We start from the raw sequence: 13,547 nt of genomic DNA on the forward strand, positions 1-13,547 counted from the left end.
CCGAGGTGGGTGGATCACGAGGTCAGGAGATTGCAACCATCTTGGCTAACATGGTGAAACCCCGACTCTACTAAAAAAATACAAAAAAAATTAACCGGGCGTGGTGGCGGGTGCCTGTAGTCCCAGCTACTCTGGAGGCTGAGGCAGGAGAATGGCATGAACCCGGGAGGTGGAGCTTGCAGTGAGCAGAGATCGAGCCACTGCACTCCAGCCTGAGCGACTGAGCGACACTCTGTCTCAAAAAAAAAAAAAAAAAAAAAAAAGAAAGGATGGATTCATGTCCTTTGTAGGGACATGGATGAAGCTGGAAACCATCATTCTCAGCAAACTATCGCAAGGACAAAAAACCAAACACTGCATGTTCTCACTCATAGGTGGGAATTGAACAATGAGAACACTTGGACACAGGAAGGGGAACATCACACACCAGGGCCTGTTGTGGGGTAAGGGGAGTGGGGAGAAATAGCATTAGGAGATATACCTAATGTAAATGTCAAGTTAATGGGTGCAGCACACCAACATGGTTGCATACATATGTAACAAACCTGCACGCTGTGAAAAACTTAAAGTACAATTAAAAAAAAAAAAAAAACTGCTTGGGTTACATCTTGCCATTTTGCCCCTTTCTGTACTGAAAATACATCTCTATTTCTATTCACAGTGGGTACTGGGGCCTGTTTTCTCCCTGTCTCGTCAACATTAAGGATTTTTTTTAATTGCCAATTTAACATGCAAATAAATGTTCTCTCTTTTTTGCCTTTGTTTTATTATAAGTGAGGATAAACATTTAAAAAATATGTTTACTAGCCTATCGTCTCTCTTTTTGTGAGTTTTTGGTTTATATTCCTAGGACTTGGCCTTATTCACTTCTGATTACCCTGCCACAAAGGGGAACTGAAGAGTGTTTCAACAAATTCCTTGAAGTTGGCTTAATCACCTGGCTAATCCCACAGACTTAGAACAACACCATCAGGTGAGTGCTATTTGTGTACAATTTTAATAATAAAGATTACTATACACTCTCTGATTCAGTTTGCAACAATGCATGTTTTCTGAATACCTCTTCAATCTAGCATGGTGCAAGCAAAAATGTATTTAAAACTGAAAGACCAGAAGATGAGTTTTAAAGACTAAAGACCAAAGGAAAATCATTTTATTTCTCTCAGCCTCAGTTTTTACATTTTTGAAATGGAGATAATAATGGAATTTTTCACTCAATGTTGCTGAGAGGAATAAAAACAATCATGGGTATTTAGCGCAAAGATATAACGCATCTAGCATCTAGCATGTTACAAACCACACGGTAAGTAAGTCTTAGATTCTCACTGAACTTTCCTTCTTTACGTGGGTGGGCTATATGGATAAAGAGAAAGGAAATATTTCTCTGAAGTGAGAGCAATCAAAAAGGTTTTCTAAAGGAGGCACAATTTGAACTGGGCCTTAAAGGGTGGGGAGAATTCTGGAGTGATGGAAGGAAGAAGGGAAGGTATGCTGGGTGGAGACGTGGTAAGAATGAGGCTTGGTATCAGAAGCGATTCTAATCAAGCTATGGTTATTCAGTCCCCAGTATGTGCCAAGAGTACAGCAGTCACTCCAGATGGCAGTATTTTCTTTATCATTATTCCCACCTTACAGATGAGAAACAGAAACTCAGAGAGGCTTTGTGGCATCCCCAAAGCCACACAACTGGTCACTAGTGCTGGGATCTGAATCTGATCTCAAATCCTATTCTCTTTTCAGCAAACCATCTAGCAGCCAGGGATTCTCTGAATCTCTCCAGTGCTTCAGAATCTCTGGCCTCTGGACAGTATATGCCTTCGGGCCGCAGAGAGCATGGGAGCCTCCAGCCCCGCGGCGGCACCTTCAGGACTCCCTTCCACTCCCCAGTCAAGGCTGTGCATTTGGGGCAGCCCCAGGCCAGGGACCGAGCAGAGCAGGGCAGGGCACTAGGGTCTGTTACTCCTGCCCACCCAGGACCCCTCTGAGAGGCCATCCTTGCTCTGCATCTCCTTGTCAGCGTAGCCAAGTCAGGGCATGTCTGCATCACAGTCTGAGGCTCTCCTGTTCATCCCGCTCCCTCCACTTTTTCCCTTTCACAGACGCTACCCCCAATACGTCTCTTGCACTCCTCCCTCCATCTCTGTCGGCTTCTGGAGGAGCCACAGACTCACCATCCTAGACCTCCCAAGCCTGGTGCTGATGGGAGGGCCTGAGAAGACCTATCCACCATGTGCAGAGGGCTCAGTGGGGCCAATGTTGGGGTGGGGTGAGCTGCGAAGGGTCTTAAAGGATGACTACAACAAAGGCTGAGTGCCTACTGTGTGCTGTCTTTTTGTTTATGATTTCAATGAATCCTCACAAGAACTCTACGAGGAAGAAACTGTTACTATTTATTTTACAGGGAAGGAAACCGGGCCTGGAGAGGCTTGATGCCTTTCTTGTGCAGATGACAGAGCTGTTGCACAGCAGCACCAGGACCCTAATCTGGGCCATCGGAGTCCAGAACTTTTGTTCTCAGCCACACCACTATGATCTGCCCTGTGGGGTGCCCTGCTAGGCGGGGGAGTGGCAGGACAGCTTGTGCACTGGGTTTCTTTTTGAGAGGCCCACCATCTCTGTCCTGCCCAGCCAGTCTGCCGAGAGCTGCAGGCCTCAGCCAGGAAAGGAGCATAGGAGGGAAGACACATGTCGAGTGGACAGTGCAGCCAAGTCTCCCGCCAGAGTCATGTGGAGACCATGCTTCACATTCAGCGGCCCCAGATGACGTCGTAGTGCTGATTTTACCCAGTTGTTCCCCAGCTACAAAACCAGTGTCCTGACACACGGCAGTCATGTGCATGCGGCAGCCCCTGTGGATCTGAAAGAGAAATCTCTTCAGCTTAGCACAGCCTGAGAGCTTATGGGTGGAGTCACCTGGCAGAGATGCCAGCAGCAGCAACCCTCCTTTCTCTCAATCTTATTGGTGTCAGACAGACCTGAGTTTGAATCCCAGCCTTGCCCTTCCTAGCTGTGTGTCCTTTGTAAACTAATTTTTATCAGTTGCTGCATAACAAGCCACCCCCAACCCTAGTGGTGGTAAGCCACAGCCATTTGTGATTTCTCAAGAGTTTGTGGGTTGGTTGGGCAGGTAGTTCTTCCACTGTGGACTGAACTTGACCAACTCAGCTGGGCTTACTAATGCAGTCGTGGTTAGCTGTGAGCCAGCTGATGAACAATGGTCTCAGCTGGGGCAACTGGGCCCCCTCCACCTGCTCACTCCCCTGCTAATGGGCTAGCCAGTCTTGTTTTCATAACACAGCTTGGATTCCAAGAGAGAGCAAGCGAGTGCAAGGTCCCTTGAGGCCCAGGCTTGGAACTGCTTCCCAACACTTCTGCCACTTTCTGTTAGCCAAAGCAAGTCTTTGAGACCAGCCCAGAGTCAAGGTGTGGGAAGCAGACCTTGCTTCTTGGGAAAGGAGCTGCAGTCACATTGTTAGTGCCATGAATACAAGCTGGGCAAAGCGCAACCAGCATACCACATTGCTTCCCCACTCTGAGGTTGAGTTTGCTCATTTATAAAATGGGAATAATATTATTTATATTATGCGATGCCCTAGTGTAAGGGAAATGGCTGCACTTTAGTCAGGAATAGGCCAAGGCAGCCAGCCGGCGCAGCGTGACTCAGTGGGTTTGGAGTGCAGGCGCACAACTCCAAACATTATGTAACCACGCCACGTGAGGCACATTATGTAACCACTCACACATGCTCATGTGAGGCTCAGAGCCACTGTTGTCTGTAAAAGGTATAACTACCTTGCTGACGCTGTACATATGGCTTGCACTCATGGCTTTCTTGTGCCCATGGCTCACTCATGCCCACAGCTGGCTTGTGTCCAGAGAGAGAGAGAATAAAACCGTATCAAAACTCCTTACGATTCCTCGAGTGTTCTTCCAGCTACCTGCCACTTGCCCACTGACTCCCCTCGGACCTCAGTCAAAACCTGACACCTAGTGTTCTGTGTTCTTTCAGTAGATGGTTAGTCAGTTGTTGCCACAAGAAGGGACACAGGAGAGGATCAGGAAAACAAAGTCTTTTATACCTACAGGTCCTAGAATGACAGAGTCACTGCATGCCAAGGAGGGATCACATCCTCCCCACCCTTTAAGGTCCAGTTCAGATTGTGCTTTTTCAGAAAACCTTTTTGATTACTCTCACTCCAGATAAATATTTCCATTCTGTAAATCCCACCCGTGTATGGAAGGAAAGATCAGTGAGACTCTAAGACTGATTTCAAGCTTACTATGTGGTTTACAACATGGAGAGTGGGCTTAGCCCAGCAGGCAGGGAGCTGAGAGAAAGCAAGGACCCAGGGGCAGGTGGAGTCAGGGTGGAGCACAGCACAGGGCATGAAGAGAGTTCATGTGTGTGCTGGAATGTTACCAGGTCATGATCAAGGGAGGACAAAAAAGGGGAGAGAGAGCTCACCATGAGAGATGTTATGTCTGAATGACTGAAGAGATGGTCAAGACTAAGGTTGACCATAAGTGACCTTCACCTTCTGTGTCACTTCCACCCTCTCCTTCCCCTGGCTATGGACATGACAGAATTCAATGAAATGTTGTGGTACATGGAGTGGGCACATCAATGGGGATGGGAGGTACGAACACACTGACACTCAGCCACAGTCAATGATGTTAAGCTTTATTAATGGCCCCTCTCCGGAGGCTGCTCAGTTGTCCCTAGGGGACTCCTCAGAGATCCTCTGCCTTCCCAGTGTGAGCCCGAGGACACTCGGGAGCACAGCGGTGAAAGGGTTTCCCGGTCAGATGCTGCACTCCACACCTGCGTCCTCCTCGTGGCTGCAGTCGTGAGAGCCCCAGTTATTCTTGCTGCAGCTCCACAGCGTACTCTCCGTGCCCCGACACTGAACATTATCCAGCCAGATCTGCCCAGTGCCTTGATAGAGAGAAAGCAAGAGAGAGAGAGAGAGCAAGAAGGGTAGGATTAGAGTCAAAGCAAAGCAGCCACGTGTGTGCCTGGGAGATTCCATCCGGGGTAGACTGCCGGATTTTCTCACAGTCATTCTGGCCCATTCTGGCCCAATGTGCTGATGGCTGGCTTAGCTTACTTTTTTTTTTTTTTCTTTTTTGACAATGACTCTGCCTCCATTCTATTCTCTACCCTTTGACCAAAGTCTCATGCAAATATTTAATACTTAAACCCCACACTATTTGAAATATCTTCCTGGGGGGTTGGGGGTGTCCTAGTGTTTAGTCTCCTCCCTGCTAATTCACTCCTACTGTGTCCACCTTTCTCATATGCCTCTGTAATCATGCCATCGCCCTGCTCTAAAGCTAGCATTTGCTTTGGGTTGGAGTAAGGACAGGGAGCACTTGGGGTTGGGAGAAAGTGGGGAAACCGGCCTCATGTCCTGCTGGGGCAGCTTCTATGACCAGAGAAAAGGGCTCTGCCTGGGGACTTAACTCCTTTGCTCAAGGTTTGAACTTTTGGCTGAAAGACATAGGCTGAGTCTCCAGCATCTGAAGACATTTTCCCCAAATTTTACTAAGCCCCTGCTCTGATTTGTTTCCTCTTCCCTTCCCATCTTCTCTTTAAACATGATCACAGCCAATACTGCTGGTCAATCCAGGATGCTAGTTTGCAGACAGCTGGAGTGAACGTCTGTGTTTGCCTGCCCTGAATCTTCTCTCTGTTCTTCTAGTTCCAGCAACTCATCTGTCCTTTGGAGAGCCGTCTCCGGCAAACACCCTCAGCCACGTGGCATTCTGACTGCAGGGCTGGATGGACATTGACTGAAGCAAGGCCAGCCTTCACTGTCAGCGCTGGAGAAGACAGGTCATCTTTCTGCTGGGGTTGCCAAGCTGGAAGGACGCACACCTGGAGCCCTGTGCTGCAGAACTTTCTGGTTGCTTGGACCAATACTTTTTTTTTAAGGCAAACCACACCGAGTCACTTGCCAACACCCCACCAGCGAGAGAAAGCCACATCCACACCTCTGGGGAAGAGGCCCTTGGCTGGTGCCTCACTTACCAGCTCCCATTTTGTACAGGGCCCTTCCTCTGGAGTAACCCAGCATGCGGCAGAAGACGGTGGCATCAGAATTGTGCCATTCATCATCGCAAATGGTCCCCCAGGTACCACCGTAGTAAACTTCAGCCCGGCCTCGGTTACTACTGCCAACAATCCTGACAGACACTGCGTTTCCACCTGGGTGAAGAAACACACGTGGGAGAGGCGAGGAAGGCCCCTTGGGGCTTTGGGTAAGTGTGGGCTCTTTCTTTTCATTTTGAAGTTCTACAGTTAAGGAAAAGAAATGCCCCTGCTTGACTGTCACCAGAGCCTGGAAGATCCCACTTTACGGCACCAACCCAACCTGGCGTGCAGCCTCCGTGCACCTGGGGCCTGCGGGCACAAGGCCAGGGGGGCAGGTGCCCCTGTGGCTGGTTTGCAAATCGCATACACCAGGTCTTGTCACGTGTTGTGGAGAGAAAAAAAAGAAAAGTTGAGAAACGAGAAGGAACGAAAGAATGGAGGGAGAGAAGGAGGGAGAGAGGGAAAGGAAGGAAGGAGGGAGAGGAAAGAAAGAAGGAAGAGGGGAGGGAGAGAGAAAAGGAAAGGAAGAAGGCGAAAGGGGGAAGGAAGGGAGAGAAGGAAGGAAGTGAGAGAGTGGCTGGGGAGGGAAACTGCTAACTGCTGCTGTGTGCCGTGGGCAGGCTCATTCACGGGACTAGACCCTCAACTCTTCCCCAAAATGAGAAATTTATTTGAGAACCGTCTTTTCCCCCAACACACACAATTTTCAGGTACAGAATTGACTTTAAAGCACACATTAAAGAGAATATAAATAGTGATTACCTGTTTCACCTTTTTCTCCCTTTACTCCTCTCTCCCCAGAAGATCCTGTCATGAGGAGAAAACCCACACGGTTTGAAAGAAATCCAGGCAGGATGCCTTTGCCTGCATTTGCAGGAGTGGGGAGCGGGTGGAGGGGTGGGGGTGGTCAGACTCTCCCTGGGTCTCGCCTGTGGCCTGGCATTGTTGGTATGGGACGTCCTGTGGGTGTCAATGATTAAGCAGGAAGAAACGGGCCTGAGCTATAGCAAGAGGGGTTGAAGTTAGATGGGTGAGGGACGCTTGGTCTGGTCAGGGACATGGAGTGGGATGGGCTCATCTTCAGGCAAACCGTCTAGGGGTGTTGGGTCATGGGGCGTGGCTCAAGTGCACATTCATATCCCTGCCTCGGATTCTAGAGCTGTGCCTAATCCACTGCTGTGTGCTCCACGCCTAGGACAACCCCCAGGCAAGACTTGCCAATTAAGGAAATAAACCTCTACCCTCCTGGGTTCTGAAAACCCCCCAAACTCTTAAAATAGGGCGTTTCCTGTTTTCAGGTACAGAACTGGCTGTAAAGCATAGTCCTAAGAACCAAGGAATCAGATGCAGAGGCCTTACCTTTCACTCCCTGGTCTCCCTTCTGGCCAACTCGTCCAGGGGCTCCCTTGGAGCCTGCCAGCCCCGGGCTCCCCTGCTCTCCCTTCACACCTGCAGGGCCTGAAAGGAGAGACAGTGCCCTGGTCAGGTACCCTGCTTTGCCTTCCCAAGAGAGACCCAAGGGCCTTGCTGTTTAACAAAAGAGTTATTCTTAACTGCCAGGCCGTCCCCATGGCTGGGCTATCTGAACGTTCAGCCTGTCTTTGGTCCATATGGGGGCTGCACTGGTCTCTCAACTCTTAGGTAAATGCTGTCGAGAACAGGCAGGCTAAAATAGCTGGTGGTATTCCACAGATTGTTGGTCCTTCTGGAATTACATAGTTACGTGGAAGTTCTAGCCATGCTGGGAGAATTTGCTAGAATGTTTCTAAGCCTCGATGTCTCCTTTAGTGAATTAAAATAGTAACAGAGGCCGGGTACAGTGGCTTACTCCTGTAACCCCATGCTTTGGGAGGCCAAGGTGGGAGGATGACTTGAGGTGGGGAGGCCAAGGCTGCAGTGAGCTCTCCTGGCACTCGGGCCTGGGTGACACAGAGACTTTGTCTCTAAAAAAACTGAAAAAACAAAACAAAACACAACACAAAATGGTAATAGAATATCTAGCTTAGGAGGAAGAAAAGTTGCTCAAGAAATGTGTCTGAAAAATTTCACTTTTGCACTCACAGGGGCAGGGCTGTCGAGAGGCCTAGAAACACCCTGCAGCTGGTGCCGGCTCAGGACCCAACTGAAGCACAGGCTCTGGAGGTGAGGAAAAGAATAAGAAAGCCCAGCGACAGGCAGCTGGAGGCAGACAGGAGAGGTTTGGGGGCCAAGACGAAGAGACAAGTGGGCCACTGCTGAGGCGGGGAAGCAGCAGCCGTGGATGGAGCAGAAGGGGCACAGCTCCATGGCGGCTGTACAGCCCGGAGCCTCCGCCTGCACCCCTAGCTCTCCTGACATTTTCCCCCTTTGCCATCCTCAGCCCCTGCCCCACATGCTACACCCCTCGGGATGCTGAGTTCCTGTTATGCCCAGGTTTTGCAGTGGAGAAATCTGAGACTTGAGTGACAGAGCCCTGGAGTCTTAACCTCCACTTTGGAAGAAGGTCACAGCTGTGCGTTCAAAGTCAACAAGACCTGCCCTCTGAGCGGACAGGCCTTCCCCGTCATCACTCGGAGGGATGAAAATGCAGTCAGCCCTTTACCTGGAACTCCTGGTTCTCCTTTTCTTCCTTGCTGTCCTTGAAGTCCTAAGATCAAAACAAAAAAAGGGGGGGAGGAGATAATAAAACTTAGATATTAGACATTTTTAATCTTAGACAACCTCTACCTTTTGTCTGATTAATGCAGATGGAAAGATACATTGGTTCTCCACGATTGTTTAAAGCCTCTTCAGCAGATCATAAAAAGAGACAGTCTGCAGATGAATGAGAACAGGCATATTGGGGGTGAAACAGCAGAGGTACTGGATGAAAGCCTGGATTAGACAGACCTCAGGTGCACCGCTGGCCTTCCCTGCCCACCAGTAACCTGACCTGGCGTCTAAATCCAATCCCATTCCCTGCTGTTGCATTTATATTGGAAGAGAATTGGGAGATATCTGGTAAATAAAGTAATTGCCAAAATAAAGTTATTGCCAAAAGACTGTGGAGGGGGCTCAGTGGCCACCAGGAGCTTTGGGGGTCCTCACCCCTAATAGATGCTCTACAAGTATTTGTTGGTTTATTTCATTGTGGCCCCCAGTGGCTAAAGATTCACGTGGCTAAAGGGTCTAAAGTCCAGAAAATGGAAAAATAATAACCACAATAATTGGTGATTATCCTATTGTAGTTAATGTTAAAGTTGCCCCATTCTTCCTTCTTTCTGTCCATTCATCCTTTTTTTTCAGCAAAGTTTTATGGAAGACCCACTGTCCCCAGCACCCTGCTGGGTCACTGTGAGATAATAATTTGTTCATTTAGCAAGATCATGTCCTCTTGATTCTAAGTGCCAATATTTATTTTATTTCAGAGAAATAGGACTCCTCAAAGCAGTTACACAAACTTGGGAAAATGCAAGCTCATTGGCTATCAATAACAATCACTAGAGGGTAACAAGGGGAACACCAACAGTGAGTCCTAAGTATCTGTGCCCCCGGCCAAGCATGGAGCTCAGTCAACCTCCTTGCAGTTGCCTTGGGGAAGTTTCTGCCTGCCCTGCCCCACCTCTCATTTCAGTCCCTGGATTTTCCAAGCACCTGCAGTGTGCTGGTTAGTGGAGGGAGAGGCAAGGGGCTGGCAGGACTCTTCAGGGCCCCTTCTTGGAATAATGAGCAAGAGCAGTTGTGAATGCCCCTGAAATCCAGGGGCATTTCAGATCCCATCCCCAGGCTTGGCGCTGCCTGGGGAGGAGGGCGGGAGAGCCAAGGGGCTGGCAGCTGCCGCTGCAGATCCAGGCAACAAGAGAAGCAGGAAGCACCAGAAGATTCTGAGAGGGCATGTACTTCTGTTCCTCATGTTAGGGAAAGGGACAGAACTGAGGCTGTGATAGGTTTTTGTAAGAGTTAGAGGTGCTTAGAGGTCAGCCCCTGGCAGACAGGCCCTAGCTTACACCGGGCCATTTGTGTACACACCTGTCCCTCTGAATAGAATGCCTCACCCCTTTGGTTCACCTGGAGAACTCACATTTAGCTTGTAAACTCTGCAAAGATGATATCAGATGTCACCACCTGTGAAGCCTTCCCTCTCTCGCCCAAGACATGATATCCTTTCTCCCAAGGTATTAAAGCGAAGTGGTTCCACAGTCTGACAGCCTGGGCTTGAGTCCACTTCTGTCTTATACTGACTTTGTGACCTTGAACCAGGTGTCCCTGCTCTGAGCCTCAGTCTCCTTCTCTGAGTCTCCTTGTTGCTGAGGCAGTTGTGAGGCTGAAATGAAATTGTGTGTGTCAAGTGCTGAGCCTGGTGCCTGGCCAGTGCTAAATAAATGATGTCACAGGACCCTGTGCCCCCTCCAGGTGGGGGAGCACCTCAGGTACTGAGGTTGAGTTCACATATGAGCACCAGAATTGCTGCACAGCTAGCACCCAGCAAATGTCTGCTATTGACCTGAAGGGCTGAGCTGAGATTGCCCAGGAGAAGAGACAGATGTTTCCCTTCTGCTTACCTGCATCTGAACAGCATATGTCTAGATGGGTTAGGAGAAAGATCACATTCTATATGTCTATGATGGTGATGAAGTAGGAAACAGTCTACATCACAGTGTCTTGGGGTCCCTGAACCCTGTCTCTAGAGACATGCTCTTAAGGTAGAGATTTCTGCAACATGGCACCCTCTGGGATGCAGATAGAAGGGGCCGAGAGTCTGGACGTGGACTGTTTCCTACTTCATCACCATCATAGACATGTAGAATGTGATCTTTCCCCCCACCAGTCTTGACGTACGCTGTTCACATGCAGGTAAGCAGAAGTGGCCTCAAAACACTGTGACTTCCCTTTATTGTGACCACCCAAAGAGATGCACCCCTCCAACGGTCCTCTAAAGCACTGAACAGTAAACACCCTCTAAAGACAGGAATCATAGGAAAGCCCCTGTTCACCAGGTTCATGGCCCCAAACCTGACCCTCCCTCTTCGTTTCCCATACTCTCCCTTCCTAGCTCCTCACCTCCAGGGGACTCAGCATTTTCTGCTGCCTGCATTGTGCCAGGCACTGTGCCAGGGGCTTTACGTACATTGCCTTGTTTGATCTTTCTGCCACCCTCCAAAGCAGTGTGATTTCCCTCCTTTACAGAGGAGAAAGTACACCCTCAGAGATGCTAGGTGAGTTATCCAAGGTCACATAGAAATGAATGGGGAAGTTGGGGTTGTCACCCAGGCCCAGCCTCCCACTGTTCCCTGAAGGCCCCTTTGTTCCACTAGTACTAGGTTCACTCCTCTCTGGAGTTTCACTTGGTCTCTGCACTTGGTTCCCAAGACACCTCCAGCCTTCCTGCGGCCATTTTTCCCCCTAAAAGATGAGTAGTCAAACTAGACTATACATCAGAATCATCTGGGTGCATCTTGTTAGTAAACAACTTGCTAGGGCCCACCCAGAGTCACTGATTCAGTGGGGCTGGAGTGGGAATCCAAGAATCCACATTACTAACAGGTTCCCAGGTGATGCTAATGCTGCAAGTCTCAGGACCACATTTTGAGTAGCACTGCCCTAAACAACTCTCACTCATTCTTGAGGGATCAGCTCACAGCCCACCTCCTACGAGCAACCTTCCTTGTCTCTACAGGAACTCACAGCCTCTCTGGCATCTGAACCCTCCCAGACCCACAGTTCATATGGCAGAGGTTGGACCTTGATGAAATGTCTTCTGATATGTGTTTAATGGGTATTGGAAATTAGCATTGAGGTTTGTGTGATTTCTCTCCAAGCCTCACTGGACTCTAAGAGAACACTGGCTGAGTGGTTGTTCATGGACTAATCGATGGAGGAACTAGTAATTACTTCACTATAAATCAAGGCAGCATCCTGTTAGGATCAGCTCCTGCAGGGTAGAGGGAGAAATGGCCAAAAAATAGGTTCCAGAGCTGCTTGTTGTAAAACTACACTGGAGAGCAAATAAATGCTGGATTTTTCTTCTTAACCATAAGTAAGCTGGCTTTCCCTGAGTATCACAAGCTTATCAAGCTGAGAGGGCTCCAAATATTTACTTGCAAAGTATTTTTACAGAAAAAATTTTCCCCCAAGAAACGTGTGTTAAGTTGGAAAACGCATGCCTTCCAGTTGTTTAGTGTTGAGCTGGTGTTCTGACTAAAGTCTTCAACTGTTCCTGCTCCCAGGGAAGCTGCCTATTTCAAACCTAGAGTGCTGTGAAACTGTCAGGGACCTGGTGTTTTTCTACACTGCTTGCACGCCACAGAAAAGGAAACAGGATCAGCAAAGTCAAGTAGCTGAGCCTGTGGTCACCCAGCTGTCAGGGGTAAGTTCAAGTTGAGGCTCAGGTCTCCTGATTCTGAGTGAAATGGAGAAATTTCCAATACATTAAAATAACTTCCTCCGTCCCTCCCTCCCTCCCTCCCTCCCTCCCTCCTTCCTTCCTTCCTTCCTTCCTTCCTTCCTTCCTTCCTTCCTTCCTTCCTTCCTTCCTTCCTTCCTTTCTTTCTTTCTTTCTTCTCTTTCTTTTCTTTCTTTCTTTCTTTCTTTCTTTCTTTCTTTCTTTCTTTCTTTCTTTCTTTCTTTCTTTCTCTCTCTCTCTCTCTCTCTCTCTTTCTTTCTTTCTTTCTTTCTTTCTTTCTTTCTTTCTTTCTTTCTTTCTTTCTTTCTTTCTTTCTTTCTTTCTTTCTTTCTTTCTTTTCTTTCTTTCTTTTCTTTCCTCTCCTTTCTTTTTCTGACAGGGTCTCACTCTGTTGCTCAGGCTGGAGTGCAGTGGTGCAATTATAGCTCATTGCAGTCTCAAATTCTTTGGCTCAAGTGATCCTCCTCCTCCTCCTTCAGCCTCCTGAGTAACTGAGACTACAGGTACATGTCACCATGCCCAGCTAATTTTTTTTGTATTTTGTAGAGAGTGGGCCATTGCTGTCTTGCCCAGGCTGGGGAAACCTTCCTAAATACCATGCCAACTTGGAGGCTAGGTGCTACCTGGCAAATTTAGGATTGAGTGAATAACTGACAAATTGGCCTTGTGGTAAGAAGTGAGATGAAGGATAAGGGACTCAAAATTGGGGTATGTGTAGACTTCTGCAGAGTTCTCTAAGAAACTTAGAGAAAAATGAGGAAGAGTTTTATAAATGACAATTTAGTGATTTGACTTAGTAGAATTTAATAAATTATTGGACTATCTCAGTACTTAGATATGAGGAATGGAATTAACTGAGAAATTATACCTTCAAATGCAGATGAGAAATATCTTCAAATACAGATGAGAAAATGGATTTTGTGTTATTTGCACTTCGGTTTTGCCCGAAGAGGAAAATAAAAGGGCATGGAAAATTCACACTGTTATAGTTTAGACATAAAGGCCATTGAGATAAAGAATTTCCAATCAGATTGATGTTTTGGAGTTTAAATGTTTTGGCTGCTTCTAATGTTATTTCATGAGGTAGAAACA

At 48.1% G+C, this 13,547-nt stretch overlaps 1 protein-coding gene across 1 annotated transcript in view; it reads right to left on the reverse strand.

Moving 5' to 3' along the window:
- Positions 1-4,364: 4,364 nt before the first annotated feature.
- The window catches only part of MARCO (macrophage receptor with collagenous structure), a 61,047-nt gene continuing 51,864 nt past the window's right edge, over positions 4,365-13,547 (reverse strand). Inside the window, exons 13-17 of the mRNA XM_007964737.3 lie at positions 8,676-8,720; positions 7,454-7,552; positions 6,857-6,901; positions 6,032-6,208; positions 4,365-4,936 (exon numbers count right to left, since the gene is read on the reverse strand). Of these exons, the coding sequence (XP_007962928.3) occupies positions 4,803-4,936; positions 6,032-6,208; positions 6,857-6,901; positions 7,454-7,552; positions 8,676-8,720 (500 nt within the window). The 3' untranslated portion in view covers positions 4,365-4,802. The remainder of the gene's footprint in view (positions 4,937-6,031; positions 6,209-6,856; positions 6,902-7,453; positions 7,553-8,675; positions 8,721-13,547) is intronic.

This window comes from Chlorocebus sabaeus, chromosome 10 (assembly GCF_047675955.1).
Source record: "Chlorocebus sabaeus isolate Y175 chromosome 10, mChlSab1.0.hap1, whole genome shotgun sequence".
NCBI lineage: Eukaryota > Metazoa > Chordata > Mammalia > Primates > Cercopithecidae > Chlorocebus > Chlorocebus sabaeus.